Source organism: Vollenhovia emeryi, unplaced genomic scaffold (genome assembly GCF_000949405.1).
Source record: "Vollenhovia emeryi isolate VEMERY1.0 unplaced genomic scaffold, V.emery_V1.0 DF939182.1, whole genome shotgun sequence".
In the NCBI taxonomy this organism is placed as follows: Eukaryota; Metazoa; Arthropoda; class Insecta; order Hymenoptera; family Formicidae; genus Vollenhovia; species Vollenhovia emeryi.
The window spans coordinates 986,412-1,012,404 of NW_011967184.1; the positions used below are offsets into that span (position 1 = coordinate 986,412).

The 25,993-nt window shown below is 43.2% G+C and overlaps 2 protein-coding genes across 8 annotated transcripts in view; one reads left to right on the plus strand and one right to left on the minus strand.

The window, feature by feature from the left end:
- LOC105562939 (laminin subunit alpha-1-like) overlaps positions 1-1,287 on the plus strand; it is a 68,934-nt gene extending 67,647 nt beyond the window's left edge. Inside the window, exon 31 of the mRNA XM_012014129.1 lies at positions 68-1,287. Within this exon, the coding sequence (XP_011869519.1) occupies positions 68-210 (143 nt within the window). The 3' untranslated portion in view covers positions 211-1,287. The remainder of the gene's footprint in view (positions 1-67) is intronic.
- A 91-nt stretch (positions 1,288-1,378) lies between these two features.
- LOC105562921 (patronin) overlaps positions 1,379-25,993 on the minus strand; it is a 79,481-nt gene continuing 54,866 nt past the window's right edge. For 3 of the 7 annotated variants that reach the window (XM_012014095.1, XM_012014096.1, XM_012014101.1), the window contains exons 3-27: positions 24,148-24,243; positions 20,861-21,076; positions 20,149-20,603; positions 19,903-20,018; positions 19,039-19,149; positions 17,331-17,412; positions 16,969-17,185; positions 16,307-16,841; positions 15,959-16,125; positions 14,186-14,365; positions 12,713-12,846; positions 12,487-12,640; positions 12,181-12,379; positions 11,700-11,932; positions 10,610-10,784; positions 10,241-10,527; positions 9,761-10,069; positions 9,409-9,645; positions 9,159-9,336; positions 8,360-8,482; positions 7,705-7,800; positions 7,044-7,142; positions 5,434-5,631; positions 5,049-5,331; positions 1,379-4,919 (exon numbers count right to left, since the gene is read on the minus strand). In XM_012014095.1, coding sequence (XP_011869485.1) covers positions 4,775-4,919; positions 5,049-5,331; positions 5,434-5,631; positions 7,044-7,142; positions 7,705-7,800; positions 8,360-8,482; positions 9,159-9,336; positions 9,409-9,645; positions 9,761-10,069; positions 10,241-10,527; positions 10,610-10,784; positions 11,700-11,932; positions 12,181-12,379; positions 12,487-12,640; positions 12,713-12,846; positions 14,186-14,365; positions 15,959-16,125; positions 16,307-16,841; positions 16,969-17,185; positions 17,331-17,412; positions 19,039-19,149; positions 19,903-20,018; positions 20,149-20,603; positions 20,861-21,076; positions 24,148-24,243 — 5,025 coding nt within the window. In that variant the 3' untranslated portion in view covers positions 1,379-4,774. The remainder of the gene's footprint in view (positions 4,920-5,048; positions 5,332-5,433; positions 5,632-7,043; positions 7,143-7,704; positions 7,801-8,359; positions 8,483-9,158; positions 9,337-9,408; positions 9,646-9,760; positions 10,070-10,240; positions 10,528-10,609; positions 10,785-11,699; positions 11,933-12,180; positions 12,380-12,486; positions 12,641-12,712; positions 12,847-14,185; positions 14,366-15,958; positions 16,126-16,306; positions 16,842-16,968; positions 17,186-17,330; positions 17,413-19,038; positions 19,150-19,902; positions 20,019-20,148; positions 20,604-20,860; positions 21,077-24,147; positions 24,244-25,993) is intronic. The other 4 variants (XM_012014098.1, XM_012014100.1, XM_012014099.1 and 1 more) reach the window with 4 other exon arrangements.

A 25,993-nucleotide genomic window follows, 5' to 3' on the forward strand; every position in this document is an offset into this window, starting at 1 on the left:
TGTACGTCTATATGATAAATGAAAGAACATGAAAGTAGCTTCACTCACATCGCCTCGTCGTTTTCAGCAACCGCTCAGAAAGGCTCGCTGTTAACGCGGGACCACTTCAACGGGTGCATCAGGAATGTGATGATAGGAAGGGAAAGGCGAGACTGGACGGATATGGCCGAACTGCACAACATCCACCTGAGCTCCTGCCCGGTTCAATGATAGCGAAATATGAAGAGGGAAAATAATTACCTCGGCGTTCAGCGCTTTTAGTTCCAAAGATTGCTCGAGGAGCCGCGTTGGATTCAACAATCGCACCGGGATTTAACGTGCCATATATTCGCAGGCGACGAGTTCTTTAAAAGACTTAACAAAGCCAAAAGATGCTAAACCGTAGATCGTTTCGTTAGGCTAATCGTCGTAACATGAAGATAGAAAAAAAAAAGAAGGGAGGAAAGGAGAGACCGCGTACGCGTCGGTCTCGCCGTGACGGACAAACGGTGGCACGAACAATTTCGCACACAGGTACGCGTAATGCGCGCGGACGGTGACACTTTACGCGTAATTAGCGAGACCACTGCCATATAGTTTAATTATACGCTGTAAGCCGCAAACAATTTGTACATCAGTATTTAAAAGCCATTATTTATTATCGTTAACGTAGGTCCGATCTCGAGAATTCGATGATCGTCCCGTCGACGAGTTAGCGAATAGAGAATAACGCGATTATGTTTTATACTTTTATAATTAGACTTCTACCGGAGCCCGATATGTATTTTGTACATTGTAGATTTTGTATTCGAACGATTTTTCGCGAGACATGCAAGTGCCCTGTAAAAAAAAAAGAAGTGTCCTTTGATCACGCACACAGAGAGATAATGTTCGAAGAATATTTATATCTAATCTCTCTCTCATACATAACACACGCACACGACTCTTGTTGAACTGTAATATATTACATATACACAAGGAAAATTAACAAATGACGAATCCGCTGTTGTGTATAAAATATATAATATAACAAGAGAAAAAGCGCATGGAGCAGTGTCGCTTTGACTTATTCTCTTTAACGCTCTTCTTAAGGTCCTCTAGGAAACTTTAGACGCAGCTTTATAAAATTTCACAATGCAATTTTCCTTCGAAACAGAGGATAAATTATCGAACGTGAAAAATTGAAGAGTTCTGAAGAATTAGGCATTCGAAGAGAGAGAGGTAAGAAAATCTTATTCTTATTTACGAATGGAATCTTCGCTTTAAGATATTTTATATTAAAAATTGAAGCTCAAGAGATAAATCCAGATTTCTCAAAGAATGTGCCCAGCGAGGTACGATTGATGGCGGACCGCCTTCGCGCATACCCATCCGCGGAAGAATAAAAGTCTATTACAAATGGGTTATTAAATTTTATTAATGACATTCGCTGCGAAGATGCTAACAGTAAATTATGACCCAAATCTTACATGACGTACTGAATAAATATACATATCGTCGAGTAGGTAGGTATACGTTCTTCGTTTTACGTGTATATAAAAACATAATATTTACAGAGACACGGATAGAAGTTCGAGAACTGATATTCGCATTGACGTCGAAATTTCTGCGACAATAAAAATCGATAATTATTACGTAACAATAATCGTTTATTATTAGTAAGCGCAATTTAGCTGCGGCGTACAAATTCACGTCGTGCCGCAGCATTCAATTGTGTGTACGTGTATGCCTCGGTTTTCCCGTCTCTCTCCTCCTTCCCGTCTCGGTCCACTCCGTTTTGCCCACATCCAAAAAATTGTCGCGTCCAAGTCTTCTTTTTTTTCGCCAGCTCACTAATAATATCTATTCTTCAAAAAATATAAATATCAAGCATAAGCGACCAATATCGAGAGATCTCTGTTAACGTCATAACTCTGTAATCAATCCCATTTCCACAAGCCATTATCTCGCTGGCTCTTAAGATTAATGACTATGTATACATATATATATATTAATTGCAATCATATATCTTTTTCTCTCTTTTTCTTCATTCTCTTCTCAAACATCGTCCATCGTCATGGACTTACCACAATTTGCACTCCACCTCGAAAGATCTCATATTCTCTTTTTTTTTTTTCCCCTATGGCGCGTACCTCACGTTCGATATTGTCAGGTCGGACTGTTTCTGAGTCTAAGATTCTCTCTACCTTATCGCTCTCTTCCTCTCTTGTATCATAATCGCACTCGGATAAATTTACAACAGACGGGGATATAGAACAGTGAACTTCTTTCTCTCTCTCTCTCTTTTTCTCTGTTACTACAATCTCGACGGAGTTTAATCTCACAAATCCCTCTCGTTACACGTGGTCGAACGGCGAGACCAAGCTGGCCGCGACGTCCCACGCGAATTGAAGATACATAGATTACTCCTCCGCAGTTTCAGCTGCCGGAGAACACTGGATTTCGATATGTCGCGTTGTATTTGTGTAATTGTGTCGTGTAATAATCCTGTACGCTTGTATTACGTCGTGTCGCGGAATATGGAGGGTCTACCTGTACTCGGCACGACCGTCCGTGCCGAGTCGAAGACTTATTGTACAAAATAATCGGAGAAACGGATCCTCGAGGCGGCGTCCGCGAGACCACGTCATCGTGGACGGGGCCCGGGACCGGGGAGAAAATAATCGTACAAACGACAGACCCCCGATATTGTCATACAAAATGTCTACTTGAAGTCTACCTATCTCTAGCTTCTTCTTCTTCTAACAACAACGTTATAATGAAAGAAACATATTTTCGACCGAAAAAGGCCCGTTCAGCGAGATAGGAAGCCGAATGCCAGTCCCACGCGAAAAGCGAACGTCGAATTTATGGCACAATAAATTATAACAGTCCCTCCGATAAACTACGGCGCCCGCGTGCACGCGGACCGCCGCGTTCTCTGTTCGCCCGGACTGACTGAGGTTTCGCTGAGAGACGGCGGGATGTGCGTCGCGTTGCCGACAGATCCTACGGGGAATAACGTAATGTACGGTGGCGAGATACGGTTGAAGAAAAGTCAGGCTGTGTTAATTCGTTAAATGTCTTTACGCACTTACATTATATAAACCAATTACATTGTTCATAACATAAGGCTTCATACTGTTTTCCTCTCTCTTTCGGTCTCTCTTTCGGAGGAAGGCGTAACATGAAGGCTCGGGAGAACGTGCGAACTTTTGCGGAGTCACATACCGAGGCTTCGGCTCGAGATGAAGCGCGGTTCGACGGATAAAATTTCGCGATTCAGACGACGCTCCATCCTCCACCTTCCTCTTACAAAACGAATAAAGATTGAAGCGCGTTCGGGAGGGAAAGGAAAGCACCGCGAGTTTTCCCTTCCCGACGGTCCTTCGATTTGGTTCGCGAGGCAACGATACTTATCCACTTTCTATACACAATCGTGATTGCCTTAATCATCCGTCAACGAAACAACACATCGCTGGCGTTAAAACAGCCGCTTCGGCGTCAACTGCACGCGCATACCTCGCACGTGCGTTTTCTTTTTGTTTTACGCTGTAGACTCGAAACGCATATTATCGCAGCTCGTTCATCATTCGCCGCAAAAAGAAACGGACTCAACGCATGTATCTCATATACGCCCGGATTTATCGTAAGGCTGTCTCTTACACCTGGCTCAACTAATTACGCAACAAACTGATTTATTTACAACATGAGCTAATCGTCGTTCGCGTCCGTCGCCACCCCACACATTGGCAAGGATTTCTTCCCTCGCGGAGAAAAGGGGGGCGAGAGGGGGACACTGCGAGATTTGCGCTACGCGTTACAATCGTCAACAGCCGCGAGAAACGTATGCAGTATGAGAAATCATTAATTCAACCCCGTCCGATTGAGCCGCGTTGAGAGCATTCGCGTATCTCAACCGGTAAGATATGACAAATATATATATATAAAAAAACCATTCTTCTCGATTAAAAAGGAGTGGTATAAAAAAAAGAAAGAGGACATCTCTCTTGCGAGGTTGCATTGCATGCTATTATACAGAAAATAAAAACGAAGTTGAAAGTCAGCGATTTGTGCACGAGGCACATCTAAAAATTAATGATCCCTCACAATAATAGTGTTTCGCGTTATCATATCCTAATATACTCTTTTAAAAAGTCTCAAACGCCACTGGATAATAGTCGTTGAATAATTTAGAATCCCTAGCCTAGCGAAGAACTGAGACCTGTGCGAATCGCAAATTACGCACGCGCGTGTGCACGCGCGAGAACACAGGCTGCAACGGTTGCCATCCTCCCTCGTTACTTCGCGCCTCGCCTCGCAAAATAAATTTCGGAGAAAGACTCAACTTTCGCGCATACATCCGTGAGAGTCGCGCGTCCACGCGGTCGCAACGCAGCGTTTTACAAGATTACAAGGCGGTTACATGACGAGAGTTAGTCCGCAAAATTAAGAAAAGTGGTATCTTAGGGATGTATTGACAAACCATTCTTACAAGTATATACTGGTACTCTTATGACACAGTGATTGATGCTGACGCTCAACGAAAAACGGATAAAGGCAAAAAAAAAGTTAAAACAAATCACATTCTCCCTGATGATAACGTCCCCCCCTCCCTGCCCGGTCTTTTCCACCCCTCTGGAAGCGACGCGCGATCGTTTCTTTACGGGGTCAGCACCGATCAATTGTCCTTATAAAATTGACTAAGAACGCAACGTATTCGCATTAATTTAATATGGGCCTGTATTAAAATAGTAACTATGAACAACAGAGGGCACAGTAGCGTAATGTTAAGTGTGTGACCACTTGTGTAAAACTATATGACGAGCGGTATGTCCTTCTTGTTCGGTAAGTTCACCTTTTTGCCTTGCCACAGGCTGTTGTGTATCGAAAAGGCATCTATGGTCACCGTCAGATGCTTCGTGTGAACTTGCGCAAAGCATTTTCCGCTGGAATTGTATCTGGATGGAGAGAAGAGACGGCGATCAGTAACGTGTAACGCACAGGCTTATACAGAGACGCAGAATTGATTCAAGTTTTAGGGCAAAGAAGAAAAGAAACGACGAACTTGAAGAATCGATTTCGCTTACTTAAAAAACTTGTCGAACATATTATCGATGACTTGTTTGGGCCCAGTACCGTACAGCTTGGCTACTTCCTCCCTCTCGGGACAATACGAATAGAGAGCGCGGAATTGGCAGCCGGCGTCCCGAAACAGGATGAGAAAGTGTTTGCTCTCGGACCGGCCGATCTCCTCCAGGACTCTCGATTTGGCTTCCCGGTTGACCGTGCCGGGGAAGACGCAGTACTCCACCGCGTTCAGCATCAAGTTGCGATTCGACTTGGCTATCGGCAGTTTATACAGTCTCGGGCCTGTCGCAGCGGAGGCGTAAACGGTGAGTCTCTTCGCTTCTTCTCGCATTAAAAATACAGCAACCGTCGAGTGTATCTCCTCGCGAAGATAATCTTACTTACCGTTGTAGTCCATCAAAGATGAGCTGGGCGTGCTGCTGATATCGCTGCTGCCGTCGTCGTAGATCCTCTTCTTCGATGTCATCAGGGCGGGTGGTAGCGAGCCCGGACCCGAGGGTGACGTTAGGTGCCTCATACTGCCTATACCTGGACTGGCGGCGCGTCTCGGAGGTGTCGATCTGCCCAGGCCGCTGTCCGAATCTGTATACCGACACACCATACCATCTCGATCACTACTTGCGCCTGCGAAACGCACGCTCCGCGTATGAAGATGGGAATCTCAACGGAGAGGCGAACGTTTGCGCGTTACCGTTCTCGTTAAAGGATAACGACGACTGTACATCTTTTTCCTTGTCACCCAAGCGATAACGGATCAGAATACAGGGATCTTTCAGTTTCATTATTAATGATGGTTAGCCACCCCGCCAAGAATGTATTAGTCACTTGTTATCAGGCGTGCGAGACACCTTCCTTGCCTTAAGAAAGTTCGACTTGGTAACCTGCGTCTCATTATGCGAAAAAAATGTATATATATATTTATAACATTTGTAATGTACTCTATGGTTCTGATAAAAAAAACTCTAAGCGCTCGTGTCTATCAGCTTGAACTTTCGACTGCGCTAGAATGATTCTAACGTCATGATTCTCTAGCGTACTAGTTATCAAGACTATGACTCTCTCGATCAACGCTAATGCGACGATTTACGCCGAAGGCTTAGTTCCAACGATTTAACTCCGCGTTATGCGGCGAAACGCTCGGTCGGGTGTTACTGACATTGAATAAGGACGTATAGCAAGTTCATTCACCGAGCACGCGAGTCTCGATTATGCAGACCGCGCGTCGCGTTTGCAACGAATTTGCTATACCTCGTCGCCACGATACCTGGAAATAAGAACAGTGATACAGGGATACAGAGCGGGGTGTCCGAGGCGAGGTGATAGGATAAACCGGGACACCTAGGTACCTAGGAGTTGGGAGGTTTATTATAAACAGATACCACAGCCACCGACAGAATAAATCTGGAAAGAGACACCGATCGACAAAATATACTTTGTACCGACGCCCAGTGCTGTACAACAACAAGCCCAAATAAGCCTTCAACCGAGCCTTCTCTACGTAGCAGCGGCAGTAGCAGCAGCAGCGACAACAACAGCAAAAATGAGTCGTCCTGAGAAAATAAGAGGACAAAGTTCCGCCTCGACGGAGCCGGCGATGAAGCGAAGAAATCATATGTAAATCGTGCGTCGCTTACAAAGCACGAGAGAACCAAGACTTCCATCCTTTCGTCATCAAGCCGCATCGGTGGAACTTTGCTCAAACGTATAAGGGGAAAAAGAAAAGAAAAAGAAAACTGCATATGATCGTTGTGCGTATGTATGAGTCGTTAAGTACCACTGCTACCTGTGTGCTCTCCAGCCTGCCGCCATGCCACTACGTACATGTAGGTGCGTGTGAGTGCGCGTGTATGTGTGTGCTACTTTCTACAAAAATCTCAATGGGGGGCAATGTGATAATATATATATATTGTAAATATATATACATAGGAGACATTGAGACTGTTGCACGATATAGAAGGGAGAGCGTATTTCCAAGTCACTGTGGTGCTTCTTACCGCACAAATTCATCAGGGAATTAGACTTTCTCCCCTTAAAGTTTTGGTAAGTCTGGTATTTAGGCCTGCCTCTAACTTGTTGCTGAGACTCCTGCACATCTGCAATAACGCAACGTTTGCCTTGTTACACTCAAAACGCCATGTACTATGAAAGAGATTAAGTAAGTTGCGGGAGAGATGTCTCAATCGTGCACATCTCACGGGAGGGAACGAGCCTGGCGCGGGCAGGGAGGATTTAAAAAGGGGGGGGGGAGGATTAAAACTACGAGCCATATCCAGAGGGGGGTACATCGAACTGAAGTGGCCGGTGCAGTTTCTGGTGCAGAACAACGTTGCGTTCCAACTGAAAGATGTCCACTACAAGGCGCTACTAGAAATCAAAGACAAAAATCAAACGAAAAAAAATTTGAAAAAAAGAAACGGGGAACAATCATACCCGCAAAGTGTCGTGACCTTGCTCAGTCGCTCGTAGGGGATAATCAAAGGCTTAATCAAATGTTCAAACATTTATCGCGTAAGTTTCTGATAGATAGCTGCCCATACCAGTGTGTGATACATCCTGCAATGAGTCTACTTTCGTCAAGCCAAACGTTTAAGAAACGAACAATCGTACAGAGCCTGCGGCATTCCCGCGGTAAACTGTAAGCAACATCGAACCCACCTCTGGAGGTCTTGTAGGAGCCGCGTCGGCCGAGTTGATTCACGCTGCGGCAAGGCGAGGAACCTCTACCGTCGTCGGGCGAATCTACGGAAGATACTAAAAAAAAAAAACCGGGATCTCTATTACAATCGGTTATAATTCTGCAGGTATTACGCTACTTATAAATATATATATAGATATATCAAGTGATTCTCAGCCGCTATGCATTATACATAAAATTACAGATACCAAAAAACAAGGTACACAGCATGCCAGATTGGAAAAAAAATAACGGGAGAAAGTGCAGTAAAATAAACGTGTCGTTTGTGAAAAAACATTGCGAATTACATTTTATCGGCAATACATTTGCTTAAGATTAACTTCCGTTCCGCAGAGACGATTCTTGTCTTTAGAGAATTGAATACTATTTCCATCGAATTAAATTCGAATTAGCGTTTCTCAATTTTCTTGATATATAACAATACTTACTGCAATGTCTTGTTTCAATTTTAAATTGATTCAAAGTATTGTATCGGTTTCTTTTGCTGCGTACAATTTATTAGACCGCTAACTTATCGCGCGACAAGATATATTTCGGTATTGAGTTTTTAAAAAGAGAACAAACTTGCAGATGTGTACTGTATGAGCGCGGTGAGAGAGTGTGTGTGGTGCATACCCCTGAGACTGCCGCCCCGATAAAGAGAGCCGGAAGAACGTCGGTCATCGAGGTGGGCAGCAGTGAGACTATCCTGCGAGCCTCGGTAGTAGTCTCGCCTCATCGTCGGAGAGGTCAGCGACGCTACAGTAAGTGTGTTAGTGCAAAACAATCGGCTCGGTATTTTCTGTACTATTCTAGTTTGGCGTCGATGTCGCGATTGCGGGCTCGATTAGCGGGGCTCGTCGAGCGTTCTACGGTAGCCGTTACGGCACGGCGATAAACTAGCATAGACGAGAAAATCTGGAGCTCGTGAGCATGTGGTCGGGGTAGAAATTCATAAAAGAAGAAACCAATTATAACGGAAAAAAAGAACAATTAATAATACAGCAAGAGTGACATCGCTAAGATTACGGAAGAGAAAAACGGCTCTGATCGTAGAAATCTTCGCCATGCAATGTATAAATGCAAATTACGAAAATATGCAAATTACAACATCGAGGAGACTGTTGCTATTAGAGTATTATAACGGGGAAATGCACTTGCGACACAACAACGTGTAAAAAGATCCATCTTCTTGGCGATTGATTCAAAGATATGTGCGTTCATCTCTCTGTTTTGTCGAAGAATGCGTTTTATATACATTTTTATCTCCTATTTTAACTCTTATCTTTATCTCCTTTTTTTCTTCTCTCAAAGTTTATCAATACATCAAATCTCATTTTCTTTAATTTCTACCAATAGATTTAATCCCCAAGAAGCATCGATCGTTGCGACAGATTACTCATTTTCTGCAAGTACAACTTGAGGGAAATCTCACCTGTGCTTAAGTTGGAAGAAGAACCCTTCTTCCCGCGACTAGGTGTAAGAGCCCCGGAATCCAATACCGCGCCGGCGTCTCCGTGAATCGTTTTGGGCCGCGGTCGAGCGGTTGCAGTCTTGTTACGTAATTTTGCTGGGTTTATTGCATTCAGAAGCTCCTTATCAATTACCTTACCCTAAAGACGAAGACATTTATGTTATCAACTTATCTCCAGCCATTTGATAATGTCGTTAGAAATATCACTCACTTCTCTCTCTGCTTCCTCTATCGCTTTCTTCACCTTATGGTGCTCCAAGATAGCGGCTCGCCGTTGTCGTTCCTCCTCTTTCTTGCGAGCTCTTTCCTCCACCTTCATTTTCTCCTGTTCCCTGCGCGCTTGGGTCTCGACTTCCTTTCTCTCCTTCATTTCCTCCTGCCTCTGCCTTCTTTGCAGCGACATTAGCATTATCCTCTCCTTCTTCTTCTCCATTTCGTCCATAGAATTCTGTGAAGTAATACGATTTGAACATCTTGTACATTAAGGTTTTTATAAGCAAGACTAGAAACAAAGGATAATTGTAGAATTTATGTCTGTTCGAGTAGTCAATATATTAATATACCGGATCGGGATTCGTGAGTTGGTTTCCAATCACCAGACCGACTCCGGAAGCGTGTGAACAGGCGGCTTCTGGACTGTTGCCTTGCTGTTGTTTCTCCCTCTGTCGTTCCCTCTCCATTTCCCGTTTGAGCTCCCTATCCCTCATTTCTTGCCTCTGCTGTTCCCTCTCGTCGGCTTGTCGCAATCTCTCTCGCTCTAACTCTCGCTGAGCTTCCATTTGTTTCTGCCTTTCTACCGCGCTAGTAGGAGGCGATTCCGGACGCACCGTAAAGTCCTCGTGCTCGATGTAGGACGATATGCTGCTTCGTTCCTAAAGAAATAATCAATTGTTTTCTTTTAAAGAAACGTTTTACATATTACAAAATTCAATTCAAACGAGTATAAAAGAAAAGAGATAAAGTGGTGCACAAGAAAGAAAAGTAATTAAATAAAGTAAGAGCAGAATCAAGAACACGAAAATATAACGGAAAAACGCGCTCACCTTTTTCGGAGACGTTCTCTTCACTCTGAGAGTCGGTTTCGGTTTCTTAGGAGCGTCATTGTCGAAAGAGATGTAGAATCCTTTCTCGTTCGCGTCCGTGGGATCCAGAGGCGTGATATCCGGAGTGGCAGAACGCGACGAAACTGTCTCTCTCAGCGACGGGTGAGGGTGAGGTTGGAAGGAGTTCTGCGATATCGTGGGTCTAGTTGGCGATGGTATTCTGTACGTACGACTACCCGACGTGATGTTCAAGCCGCGAATACCTTGCGCGAGGTCATCGTCGTTGCCTTCGAGATAAAAAGAAGTGGCTTAAGAAAAGAGGTTTTCGGTATAACAATTTAAAAAAGTTGTAAAACAAAGCTCAATTACCGATAAAAGATATATTTTGGGGCTTCATGTCATCGGCTGGCGGAGCTGGTACCGGAGTGTGCAAAGCTGTAACTTGCCTCTTCTCCGTCGGGCTCTCGCACGAGATCGGGATGTGATGTACAATTGATCTCTTAGGTTCGGGGCTCTCGCTCATTAACTGACTTATTCGATGAACCTGCGACAACAAAATATATTCACATAAGACAACGACGTAAAGACGTGTTTTATTAATTTAATAACTTAATATCTTCTCGCGCACAATTTTTACGGTTTTGGAAAGGACAAGACAAAATAATTATATCTAGAAAAACACAGTGTACAACGTAAATACGTGAGTCTTGTAACGACTACTTCGTACTTGAAACACGGATCTGAAATAATATTTACGAAACACTGTCACGGCACTGTTATTTTGTGTGTAATGATCGTTCGCTTCCGCGTATCTGTCAAAAGCGAGATACGTGAACGCATAAAAGTAGAGTAGAACAGCCGAGGCAAACCTTAGTGAAGTAATCGCGCGAGGCTGCGACGGCCGAGTCGAGGAAATACATATTATTCAAATTTACAAATCACTTGGAGGAGACTAGAGGTGTAAATCCGAGCCGGACGCGATCGTCTAGGCGCTAAGACTGCCCAGTGTGGGTAGCGTCTGCCATGTTGGGTGTCAAGAACAAGCGTCTATAAGCGTGCATTACATCACCAACTGGTTCCCATGCACATACGTACGCGCTCGGGGCCGATCCTTCGTGTTGAGGTGACCAAATCGAGCTGATGATCGGCGCACGCATCGCGAACGTTTAGCTATAACTTTTTCTCACTCACACTACATAATCGCTGCTGTGGGTGCAGCATTCAGTCTCGCCCGTCTTTCTGCCTTTCGTAATAAGTTGATGCAGTCACGTGCGTGCATGCATTGTATGCAGAAGAGCTAATTGGTGTAAATATAAATAGAATTGCTGCGAGAGAATGTGATAAGACGACGCCGTGGTATAAATGTCCTCGGCGATTTTCGTCTGTTTCATTAATTAAGTGCATAAAAGGAGCGCGAGAAAAGTGGACGCGAAGATATAAATCTTACGGAAATACTTACGGTGTTACGGTGTTGTGGACTAGCAGACGTGGCTTGTGTTTGGTTGAAAAGCGACGAAGACGTTGGAAAGACGCTGGTCGGACCGGGGTGGCTCATTTGATTATTACACAGACTATGATCCCCGTTGAGGTACCTTGGTTCCTGAGTGTCGTGCAAAACGAATCCCTTTTGCGTCGGGTGCGGTGCCCAAGTCCTCGTGGGATCCGCGTACATGCGCATATCCTGCTGATAAGCTGAGAAAAGACGGAAATAATCTACTTGTAAAAGCAGATTCTACAAGCGAGTTTTCCATGAATAATCGGTAAAAAAAATTCTTTAAGATTTGTGCAGCTTCCAAAAAAGTTTCAATATCGTGCGTATATAATAGCTATAAAATATATTATTGCGCAAGTTTCTTTTCATTAATAATGAATTTCCAGCGGTTTACTTAGAAGTTACCGATTCTTATTTATTTTGTATTCTACAGTAATTTAATAGGTACCGGCAGGCTGAGGACTAAATCGCGATTCCATAGACTGCTGGTAGCCCACCGCGGCCATTTCATTGGCCAGACTTTGAGCGGGCGCCGGCTGGCCCCACATTCTCCTTTGCACTTGCGGCTGATCGTGCAAGTAGAACTGCGACTGTTGCGTATCTTGCAGTCTGGGCGCTAACGGATTCATCGGCGGCATCCCGTAACTCTGCAAGGTAAACGTTTGAGAAAAGAAAACGTTGAGAGGAGAGAACGTTTGAGAGAGAAACGGCTGACGGTATGACGCGACGCGGGATGTACCCCCGGCATACGCACTTGCATGTGCTGGTGACTGAGGCTCTGCAGCTGCTGAAGCTGTTGCTGCATCTGTTTCTGGTGCTGCGACATCAGGTGCTGCTGCTGAATCTGATTCTGCTGGTTCGCCAGGCGCTGTATGTCCGCTTGGATCTCGCTCAGGCTGCTGTTCATTCTATAACAGACATTCCGCGTCATGATACTCTTCGCAATTCCGATTGTAAATTTTACAGGCGCGAGTACTAACTGCGATATGGATTGACGATACTGCTCGGGATCCATATTCTCGATGTCCGGAGTGCGCCTGGTCTCGATGAATGGCGCATTGCCGTCGTGCTCCAACCACTTGTGCTCGACGTCCCGCACATCTTCGCTTATTTCCTATATTCGTTGTCAGACAAATGGAGAATGTCTCAGAGGGATATTGCGATGGTGCTACGAATGCGTACTTGTGTGTGATACTGGCAGTATAGGAAAAAAACTCGATTCTGTTTAGCGTTTTGTTTTCAAATGTATGGAACTTAATAATCACATTCATTATAAAACAATTATGACGAGTCTCGGATTCTTTTGTAAAGATTAAGTGTGCGTGTACACTTATTATGTCATACACGGTACATTTTGCCGAGACGAAAGAAATAAGCTACGAAATTTTTAACTAAGTAAAACGGACGACGTACAAATCTATGAACCTGTGTGTATCACTGGGGTCTGCACTTGCGTTTGCACGCGATGTAAGATGTCGCGTTATTTACGACGCCGTACGAATATTTACCCGAAGTAAGCACGGATAAAACATGATGGTAGATTTAATTTGTTAATTATTACGCTCGTAATAATTGACGCTCTCCACAGACAGATTCTCGATCCAGCTATGGTCCGGAAACTTGGTGACACTGCCTCTATACATGCAACATTTATCCGTCTGTTTGATCAATATCTTATGTAACTATGAATTATATCAAGGCTCCTCGAATTTCTCCAAGTTCCCCGGCGCATTAATTCGCGGTGCACGCTAATTATAGGTGTCGAATTTAAACAACTCGGCGCAACAGCCGTAACTGGAAGCGGGAACTTAAATTAAATTTTCGTAATACAGCTTAATTAGATGTCAGAGAGACGCATTTACATGTAAAGAGCGTAAAATTTCTTCGAGTTAGTGGAGAAGAGAAGTTGTATTAAATGTCGAATCAATATCTTAGTAACCGTCACCCGACACAGATATGCAAATAAATACAGCGTTGTTATTTTCCAGGAAGTGTTTAGTATTGCATGCGTGCCAGGAGCACTGTATTAACGAACGCTCAAGTGGGTCCGCAACGTCGTTATAAAATACATCTGCCGAGGCAAGGTTTCGTTTTCGTCTACAACGTGAAAGAAGCGTCAAGAAGCAAGATAACGATCCGTTGTCGAAGTAAGTAAAGTAACTTCTACTAAAAGGGAGGACAAGCGGCTGTACATCTCGCAGCATCGTCACGCTTGCTTCGTATTTCGCTAAACATCGAGAGGGAAGCTGAACGTTTTCTCACTGTGCCCCGCCGCTAGGTCGTTACATCCGCACAGCAGGGACGAAAGAAAAAAAAAACAGAACGGGTATCCGGTGTTCGAAAGCCATTCACATATAAGCGCATAGTATGAATAATCTTCTAGGAAATATTAAAGATAAGTTGTATCACGGGGGTATCTCGCCTACGTGAAACACTTGCTGATGATATCGTACCTTGAGCGAGAAGGGTCTCTGTGGTTTTTCTTGAAGGGGTTGTTGGGGTACAGAGGACGTCTCGGAAACGCTCGTCGGGGTCGCCCCGGAAGACCCGGAGGTCACAGGGGTGGGGGGACCGACTGTCTCGGCCGGACTGTCCCCCCCGGACGTTGACGAAGAAGGAGATTTAACCTTACCCTGCAACCAGCCCAACCAGCGTGCCTTGTTAAGTACTCAGAGTCCGCCACCAAATCACCACCAACACACCACACGGTGCCGAGTGTCTGCCCGCGGCCAAAGGTCACGTTACACTCAAGCGCGTTAAGTGCCAAAGCCCATCCAGAGTGGCTCGCAAATCATACTTAATTGAACAACAACTGGCTTCAACTACGAGCACGCAGTATTCACGTACGGAATTATGAATGTAAAGAAAAAGAAAAAAATTTTATTGTGCCCGCGTGAATATGCATAATTAAAATTAAATATATATATCTCTCTTCTCTAGATAATAGTATATACATATATAACATATTTACTGTAGCGTTGATGATGTAAAAGGATTGTGACACGATAATTACACGCTATTAGCACTTTGACTAGTTCTTTTACGCTTCAAATGTTCGAAACTTTCTTCTATATTTACATACGTATAAACTCACTACTCTCTTTCGACGGAGACATGTTCGTAAAACGGCATGCAGTGCTTCGAACAAGATGAATCTATCTACCTTCCTCAAACTGTTTAGAACTCAATGCATTCGCAACTCTATCAATACTTTGGAACTAAAACGAACTAAAGTGAAACATTAGATGAGAAATAAAAGATAAGCTCTCATAGAAACGTCCCGATTTAACTATGCGATATTAAAGAAAGAAGAATTTATCCACATGCACACAACTGAAATAACTGAAATTATAAAGTGATATCAATTGCTCGAGTTCCAAGATATTGATATTGTTTTCAATTAAAAAATAACATGTGCTAAATAAAGATGGCATTTGACAAAGTGGCAATTCCCGCTTAAACGGAAACGTGATTTAAAATAGAAATGTTCAATCTTGTTATAATGCAAAAATTTAGTGCGTCAGCATGCGCTTACCATCAAGTACAGCTGAAATGTCAGAAAGAGAATTGTGTTAAAATAACATGGCAACCGAGATTATTTAAGGCGCAAAACAAGGGGGTGGTAAGGTCCTACTATGTACAACCAAAGCGGTCGAAAACGACGATCTACACAAATATACCTAGATACAAAATAAAAAGATGAGTCACAAACAAAATTCGATTGTCGCCTGAAATTGAACAATCATATATATATATTTTACATCCACGTACTTTACGAATAATGCAACAAATTCAACCGATACTCATATGTACAAGCAATATCAAACAATCGCGGGTAATCACAATCAGAAATATGACATGAAAAACATAAGTGGAAGGCGGGAGAAAAAGAAACTTTGTACTTTTTGAGACGGTCTTTGTACTATTTGCTCTATACTAAACACCCGTGCCTAGATTCGAAAAGTGGCTGTCACACAGCATGGCAGACCTTAATGTTGTGTCTCGATAAAACCTTCCCTATAATTCGCACCGAACTACATCACCCGTATCACTCTGTATCTTTTTCTTTTATCAAAGGAACGCAAATCACCGGTAATTCCGACTATAACAATGACGTACATGTAGAACTGATACGCAGAACTGACGATGACAATGATGTACCAGTGTTCAATGTGTATTATGCAGTCTTTCTAAATTACGTTTGGAGTAATCCCAGGTGTTTTTACCTTCGTGACCGCTTGCAGAAAGGCAGCCTTTCCGACTTTCTGCCGTTGCTTCGACATAACAACTTCCATCTTTCGCTTCTCGTTCTCTATGTGCCGTCGCTTCTCTTCGAGCTTCAGTCGTATATTATTCAACTGCGAGGCCATTATGGTATTACCGCCGTTCTCATCTAACGTCACAGAATATTTTCAACAACTCAAAATGGAATAAAGTAAAATAATTCATTCTTGGACGCCGCAAATTCGACTTTACCAATGATATGAATAACTGTGCGTTGTCACTAAGATCTTTTGTAACTCATTGCCCGAAATGAGTTTTATTTGCCAAGTAAATTGTATTCTTAAGCTTACCGATAGAATGTTGCTCCATCTGTTGCGACTGCTGGTTGCTCTGCTGTTGCCACGTGGTTGTGTTTGGCAGAGTGGCAAATGTCGTTTTCTTCTCGCTGTTCCCGTTGCCATTACTCTGACCGTGTTTCCTGCCCGACTTAGCGTCATCCTGTTCCGTATACGTGAAATTGATCCCCTTTTCCGAGCTCTGCCTGCTCAGATTCGCGAAACTGGCGAACTTCGTGAGGCCATCGCCGCCGCCACCACCGACGCCACCGCCACCGCCGCTGTCCGCACAGTTGTCGTTCTCTGCGCTGGAATGTAAAATTTGCCGGAGAGCGACGTTATCCAGGCTGCTGTTAGACGCCTGTCGCCGCAGCCTCGTCGGCTCCTCGCCGCCGCTGTAACCATTGTCCGCGATTATGTGCTGCACGCCGCTACCGTACACATCCTGGACGCTGGATCGCGCGGGCAACGTCGGCTCGGCAGTGGTGCGCTTGCCGGTGTGCGCGCCTAGCTCTTTGTCCGGATTTCTACCAAAATTGTGTAAATTATCCTGGATAAAAGAAATCACTCGATCATACCGCTTGTCCGCTCGAGACAATCTCCTCTTCTGCACCAAGCTACCCTCGTCGCGCGCGACGACGAGTGAAGTGACACGTCGCTCTTGCGCAAACACGTACCTGAGACCCGCCAAAGTTCTCGATGGTTAACTGAGAATCGTCCGTGATGCTGTTCCGTCTGGACCGACGCCCGGCGTACGAGCTCCGCCGTTGGTCCTCCCAGTTGCTCGGCCGACCAGCGGCTTCAGTTCTGGCAGACTTCTCGTCGGCTACGGAGCTCAGCGTGGGAATACCTTTGCCACGATGCACTACGAAACTGTCCTCGCTACCCGCGCGCCTGTAAGGAAAATTCAAAGCTTGACCTTTAGTAATTACGTACGCAATAAATTTAGTTTTACAAGTGCCAACTATATTGGCAAGTTCTATCGGTTTTCGAGCGTACACTTTCCCTCAGAGTATACTTGGAACCTGAAGTGACGCACCTGTCATCGTACTGGTGACTCTCGGCAGTTTGTTGCAACGATTGCGATTTCTTCACAGTGCTGCCTGACGTCGACTTCGTAACTGGAAAGATAATTTAACGATGAATCGATCGTCTGTTTACATTTTTATTTAATTAGATGAGAAGACTCGTTCATCACTCAAACTATAATATATTCAAGAAGGAAGATGCTCAACAGATAATAAATTTACACGTTACGTTACATTAAAAATAAAGCTTACGCAACAGATTATTTAAGGGCACAATGTGAAATTCCCATGAGCGAGTTTATTTATATATTGCCAGCAAAACGTGCTCAATGTGAGAACGCAGCGACGGAAGTCGATGGGACGCGCGATAGCGGCATGGGAATTTCAACTTGTACAAATTCCAAGGATCAGAATGTTAAAAACGGAAAAGCCTGTGTTATACACTTTGAGAGGAAATAACCATACGGAGATAAATATCGAGTCTACAAGCTCTAATCTCTAGTCTTTGTCGCAGAGTGTCAGACAAATCTGAAAATGAACATAACGTAAAACAAACATACAGCTCGGTACATGATAAACCAAATGGCACCATAAACAATACGTCGCAACGTAATCGTACTAACTAAACATGGAGTGGACCTTAATGAATGACGACGAAGTTCTCATCTCTCTCGTTGACAGTGACTGGGCAGCAGCGCACACGACTCAAAATCTCATGCAAACGAAAGGTGGTGAAGCCAATGATCCAATGCAAGCGGTAGGCAGCCAATGATGGTGTTGCAAAAGTATGCTATTCACATGCAGGTCGGAGGAATTTACACATGTATAAATTCCTCCTAGAACGATATATATAAATATATATAAATATATATATCGTTCTAGGCTCTCACGATAGTGAGCGGATGAAAGGCAAACAATATACGTGATCAGTAACAAGCAGTGCGCCTCACAATTCATGAACTTCGCTAAGAGATTAGTCCAACGGGATCACGTGTTCTTTTTTTCCTTTTAGATTTCAATTAAACGCATATAAGAATTATCGGTAGAACGCATTGTCTTGCTCTTTTTCCCAAAAGAATTTCGCATTGGAATTTCAGCGGCATGGCTTAATCTTTCAATAATGAGATACAATTTTTCCAAAGCGATAGAAAAAGTAAAAATTTGTATTGTATGCACACTTTTATATCCATGTGATGATGAGATGGCGTTGGTTATACTAAAAGATTGATGAAAGCTAAATACTACTGTTAAATTGTACACTGAAAAAAATTTCTGGTTGAATATGGACGAATCAGATAATTCCTTTAGGATTTACCAGAATTTCTGTAGGATTACAGGAATTCTGGTAAATCCTAAAGGAATTCTGGTAAATCCTAAAGGAATTATCTGATTCGTCCATATTCAACCAGAAATTTTTTTCAGTGTAGAATTTGACAGAACGACAGATCTTAATTAAGCTTGATGTTAGCAATAATTGTAGTCAAAAGATGTTACATTTTGTTATACACACTGTCTATAACCGGATAAGTGTGCGTCGCGCTCAGGTGGGTGACACACCTACATATATGAATGATAACGCGATAAGGCGACCGTGAAGTCGCTGATCCCTTCGAGACACTCTAAAAAAACGGCAGTCAGTTGACGGAAACGCGACTCGCTAAGATAGACGACCACCTAGTAGACATGAGATTGATTCTTTGTGTGGTAACGTGTGGATACCTGTGAAACCTGGCGCGGATATGGAGAGGTTGCTTCTCAGATCAGGTATCGGAGCTATAGACTGTGGCAGGCTTCTCTTATGAGCTACGCCATGACTATTGCGCGGGCAGGCTGCACCCGTCGCCGCGCCGTATCATGTGGTTCATGGACAACCGGAAGTTGACGAAAGAAGAAGGCGAGGATAGCGTTGTCGTATCAAGCGTCAAGAAGAGGTTACGCCATAGAAATATATGGAAATATTACAGTTGTAGATTAAGTGCTGCGTGTGGAGGTAGTAAGTTCGTAGTCGTTGGCGTATATCGCATCTCTTTGCCCGTTGCAGCGGCGACCTCATTGTTGTTCGCATTCGCAAAATAGGCCAATTGGCATCGAAATTGGAAATTAATATCAATTAGTCGCTGCTCTCGGGGGAGAGTCCGGATCAAGAGGCTGGGATATCGAGTATGTGTATTGACACTGATAAAAAGCGTGATACCATTGCAGTTGCAGGCAACATTCCTCGTAGTATCGGTGATTTATTTATTTGAATTATTTCGCGAATATATTGAATTCATTCAACTGACTTGACAATCTAGAATAAAATCACACGCGACGCTCGATGTGCGTACGTTGCCTGCAACAGTAGTGGAATTTCATGGAGGAAAGTAATAAAATAAATAATAGAACGGGTATATAAAAGTCCAGTGTACAGCAGCCTCCACCAATCACATTTATCCACCACCAATTTTCACGATTCCTCTCTCTTTCTCTTCCACCCTCTCGTTCCCTTTCGCTCCGTCGAAGTATAACGCGAGTGTCGCATATTGTCGCGCAGATTTGCTTCTAATAGACAGTCTCATTCCAAGCCAGAAAACATGTACGCACCATCTAGGTATTGCATCGCCCGCTCCTCACCAGGATAGCGCACGCATTTCGCCGGATGAATCTCCAAGACGTTGTACATGTCAGCCAGAAAAACCACCAGGTTCTGCTTCATCGATCTAAAAATGACGACAAGGATTTAGTTAAAAGGGAATAGGATAGCTGATAACTATATCACTTAAAAATAGCGCGATGTAGTAGAAAATTTGTAAAATATTTGCCATATCCGAGTTTAATTAACTAACGCACCCTCTCATGTACGTGACGTCCTCGGGCTGCATGTGGAAAATGGAGTAGGGTAGGCATTTGACGCAGAACGCGTGCACCAGGGAGAGATTGTGCAGCGCGTCCGCTACCGAGGGTCTCTTCGACACCCTGATCTCCATCCAATTGAGCTCGCCGGGACAGTAGAAGGCGACAACGGCCGCCAAGCCGACACCGTCGCACAGAGACTGAAAGTCCTTGGCGGCGGGTAGCTCGGGCAGCCGCGTCTTGTCGCCGCCACCCTCCTCGCTCTGAATCTTGGCGATCAGGGCGTGCGACGCGTGATTGATCCAGAGCAGAAGACCCTTCTCGTGATCCGACGGCATGTCCACGCCAGCCTGGAGGTCAAACCGTCGTATCGCCGAGACCACCCGGTCCCCCGTCACCACCTCTTTCGCGTACAAGACCATCAGGCCTTCTATCACAGCCATATGCGCGGACTGTAACGAGATAGAGACATTATGCGAGCGCTGATTAAAGTAATTTCGTGCAATTTGTCGTAATGAGATTTTCATGCAATAGGATGGATTTGTGTAGCTTCTACACAATCAAATGGTATCTGTAGATATCGCGATGTGAATACCAATTACACTAATACCCTTCGAACAATTTCAGGTTGCCGTATCTCGATATTCAAAACTGCTCGAACGAAGAAGAGGAGACACCGACTGTGCGTGCATGTTACTAGTAAGCTTACCATCTTGAGTGGTGAATTTTGAATGAGGATCGTTTCGGTGAGCTGAGTATTGTTCTGCTCCGTGACGTAGACGCCTTTCCTGGCCAGGGCTTGCAGGATCCCGTAGTGATTCTGGTTGTGATAATTAGGATCCGAGTATATGTTGGCCAGCGCGAGGCAGTAGAGCTCCGCATTGGAAAGCGCGTGAACGATCTGCGGCTTCAGATGCTCTTGTTCCTGTAAACATCAAAATTTATCTCTGGATTAACAGGTGATTATGCGACTTACATTCGAATTAATTATATCCACACGCTCGAATAATTACGCGATTAATTAGAACTGCATAAATTATCTTTCTAAATCTCGAGATATTAAAAAAAAAGCTTTTAATACGCGAGTTCTCCAGTCAACGAATTGTACGAGGTATTTTAGCATTTTTGTACAAGCCTTTTTGCATATAACGTGAAAGAGTCGAAAGCATTTTTATTCCATCAATTCTTTACGCACCAATAATTTTGTAATTAGTAGTTCGAACGGTTTTAAACGATGCTTAAGATAAAAAACTACATGAGAAATTTTTCTGCCTAAGGAATCTAGCGCGGTGAAAGTGAGTGCCACAGATGATCGAGTTCGAAGGAAACGGAGGGGAAGAACGACCTTGTCTTCACGATGACGTTTCGTTCGTTTTGTTGCAACGACTTTATGGCTACGGATGATCGTGCCGGAGGATGCGAGAGCTTCATTTCGCGTAGTCAGGGGATCTCGGAGTGGCAATCCAGTATCCGAGAAGTAGCCGAGTAGATCGAATACTTCGAATCCGCCATGGAAACTTCCATTAGAAACGAAACCAGAAGACGAATGGACCAGCGAAGCAAAGAAGAAGGAAGAAGGAACAACGAATAACGAAGCAAATTGAAATTGCACAAAATTTTCTATTTACTATCTTCATACTCTATTGCTTAATAAGGTTACTATTTATTTTTTCACATACATAGATTCGTAATCAAAGATAAAATAATGTACATTCAAATATAAGAATTTCTCTTAAGATACACAAGTAGCAAGATACGACAGATAGATAAAAGCGTAACGCTAGATAACAGAGCAAGGTAAATGAGAAAGTATAGAAATAGTAGAACTTTAGGGATGTCCTTTGTGAAAAAGGGAAACATTGTCTCTGCCAAACCTTATTTGGCGAAAACTAATTTAATTTCTAAGATCCAACATTTCCGAAACTAGGTTTAGATTTAAATAATATTTCGTAAAATATTACTTCAATAGAGATTCCGTCCGATTAAACGAGCAGCCGCAATTAATAGAGCAACGCTGAAGCGAGGAACGTTCGCTTCGTGCAGCCTTGCGCGGAAGACTCGCAATGTGGGCGAAATATCGAAAAGAGGATCTGTAAAAGTTTTTTTGCGCGAGGTTGCTGGGCAAATGATAAAAAAATACGCGAAGCAGAGATAATTGAAAGATAGTAAGCACCAGGATTCCTGGCGTGTTGCCGGACTAATAAATATAATTATATTGCCGGTGCGCAAAGAAGCGAATGAGAAACAAATACGAAGGAAAAATGTTGTCGGCGATCGTTAGTCATCTCCGTGCAAAAGGAGTTACACTGCAGTTTGTCTTAGTTTCCTTTCTAAGTCGTTTAATATTTATGATCCTTAAACTGTAGCTGTGTAAGTACGTATACCCGAGTGCCTTCCTCGTCTTTATTTCATGAGAATATTTTAAGCTTCCTCATTTTACGAACACGCACGTTTCCGCAGAAAGCGCTTTTATGATTACAAAGAGGAACTTGCAATAATCCTCACGTGCGAGGATCGCGTACCTTCCAAGTCCAAAAATATTTTCAAAGCTTTGGTTTCAAGAAAAGGTGCTTCGCCTTCTTCCCGGACATAACAAAAATATCTGAAGTCCTCTTACGCGAGGAAAATGCGCGCGCTCCCGTGTCAGAATGCGCAGGCGAGAAAACATGAAGGAACATGAAGATACAGTTCGTGCGCAACAGTCGCTAACAAAAAGTGAAAAATTGCACGTTCGAATATTCTCCGACTTCCGTATCTAGCAAAGAAACGTATTTCTAATAGAAAGTATATCTCGACGTAATTCTCACACACCTGTGCTTCGCGGAAGAGGAAAGCATTTTTCGCAAGTCGTCCCGACCACGTTTACTCCGCGGAGGGTATTCGGGCTCCCTCAAACACAGCTTCAAAGAGCAGAATACGAACAGAACCTCGACACGGGTTGAGAGTTGACATAACACATTAGCTTATCATTTGTCCATCGTGGACGGGGCGAGTGTCTGAAGACCAATTTACGAGTTGAAACGAACGGCTTATATATTCTATAAATCAGATTCTCTTTCCAGCAGGCTTACTCGACACGTTCAAAGAGATATTGCTGACAGACATTATCCTCGTGGAAGAAGAGTACAAAGTTCAGTTCTTCGCCAAGTTTCACGGAACTTCAGTCGTGGCAGTCTCGGCTACATTTCCTCCGTAGGTTTCCGGAGTAACGTAAAGAAAGTATAGGCAACGTAATTTGTAACACATTTCCCCATAGCTTCGTTCATTCTCATCGGAGTTCAACGCGATATTGTGCTCGCGAAAACACTATTAGCATCTCTGCATAGATAATTCGATAATTTTGCAGCACCGCCTTTCACGAGGCAGATCCCATTTTCTACGACGCGAAATAACGACGTGTGCTACAAGGCAGAGTATTTCAGGACACCGTCGAAGTCTGGGAAACCGATGACTTTTCGCGAGGAAAAACTCATCGATATCTTCGCACGAAAGGAAACCATTGTACAATAGCAATCGCAAAGAAAATCACTGGGCGTAAAAAAAGCCGTAAAATGCATCTGCGAGAGAAACCTCTCCTTTCTATCCGCGTGACAAAATTCATTTTCTCGCGAGTATGCATTGGAAAAATTAGGAACTTTACTTAAAAAAATCTTAAAATTTAAAATAGACGTATACACTGAAAAAAATTTCTGGTTGAATATGGACGAATCAGATAATTCCTTTAGGATTTACCAGAATTCTTCTGTAGGATTACAGGAATTCTGGTAAATCCTAAAGGAATTATCTGATTCGTCCATATTCAACCAGAAATTTTTTTCAGTGTACTATAAGATTTTTACAGTTCGCAATTTGTTAAATCAGAGGTAATTTTTAACTTGGAATTGTGAAGCGCGCTTAACGTAAAACTTCGTTAATATCAATAAGGTTCATCTTCGTGAAACTTTCGGAAGTCTGAAGCGCGAGAGACAAATTCGTTAGCGTTAAAATAAATCTTACCTCATGGTCACGGTAATAGGGGTCGCGGAGTTTTTCTGGCACTCGATTGTTGTATGCCTTCGACAGGAGCCATTTTACGGAGGCACGTTGTTTGGCCTGGAACAAAAGAAAAGAGAAAATAGGAATTGCATTTCAAGAATAAGAAAACTATAGGTTTAATAAAACTCCAACGAGCTCGTTAAGTTTAATTAATTGTCCAATTAACTCTTTGTTTCTTCATTTTCTTCAATCGAGATCAATACATTTTTATATACCAATATTATAGATACACTTGTCGACGACGTTACAGAGTTGCGTAGTTTTTAAAATCAGGCATTTTAAAGGGAACATTTTAAACTTTCAGGAAATCTCGAGCAAACGATGCCTTTCAATTTCAATATTAAAATCTTCTTGTCAATTTTGCGCATCTTGAGACAGCATTGCGTCGTTTAAAGCAGAAGTGTCGTTGAGAACAAAAGCTTGGTGAGATTTCAAAGCAGAACTTTTCGGCTTTAAAATGCTCTTTTGCAAATCGTTCTACAATTATTTTTTAGAAAGTTGTATAGGTTTACATTCCCTCGTTTTCGCCGTTGATGCGAGATGGAACTAATTCTATCAAAGAGTGTATACACATAAATTATAATTGGCGATCAGTTATCGATCACGACTGTGCCTTCGCACCCTATTCTCGCTTCCATTCGCACCCGTGCCTTTCACTCCGCAAGATAAGATAAGCCGCTTCACGAGCCACTCGAGTTGGTTCTCGACACGGATTGTAAGCTGAAGAGCTACAGAGCGTCTCACGGAATAATCCAATTCTTTTTAGAAAAAAAATCAGTTTTTTTTTAGGGGAATCTCTACGTGAGCGTGAATTCGGCATTTACTTGAGATGTCAATTATCGAAAAGATTTCAGTTTAAATAAAATTCTCAGCGAAATAAATCAGCAACAGGAAGCTCATTTCCGAGGTCGATACCTTCTCGGATGGCCCGCTAGTCTCATAAATTCTTAACACTCTTTTATTAAAGGGATTTTCGCTTTATAAGGGGATCTGCTTATTATAGTCTTCACAAGTTCGTGCCACGAATGCTAGTTTAATTACATTCACTGAATAGTAGACTTGTTTTAATTTAAAGACCGTTAAAAGTCCCACAAATCATAGAAATTAAAAACAAAAATTGATCTATAGATCTTAATACGAATTCTTAAATATGCGTGCGCACTTCCCATTATTTCTGCAGCTTAATTGTATTAAGCTTCTTCAAAACACCTCCAGTCTTCTAATGCACAATCTTTATCTCTTTCTCTCTCGCTACTAAAGATTTATGTTGCGCAAAAGTGAGCTTCTCTCTATTTAGTTATTCGACAACAGATCGTTAGAGCAAGAAATTACTAGTGTCATACTGTAATGGGCGAAGTCGAAGTTTCAAGTTCCTATCATTCGTACCCATAAGCACTCGCGGAATGCATCGAGTTGCCGCATTATTCCGCTCAGACATGTAAAAAAAAGTGTGCCGCATATATCACTGTGAAATCTAATTGCAAAGTTATTCTTATCTCGCCGTGTTTTCAGATTTCACATTGATTTTGTCGATCTCGCTGGCTCGAGACTTAATTATCTCGCGTGTTTTACTTCCCACAATATACGCTTGGATGCGTAGGAAAGCCAAAAATGGCACTGGCGTTCCCGGTGCTTCGGCAAGACTTTTAAAGACTTTCACGTCGCGTCAAACTTCGAGTTTGAATTGTACTTCGACGCGTCTTACGTTCCTCGCTTAAGGGGATGCGGGAGTGATTCTGCACTTTCGCACCTTTGCACTTAAAACTGTCTGTTTCGTGGAAAGATTTGTGTAATACACAAATTAAAT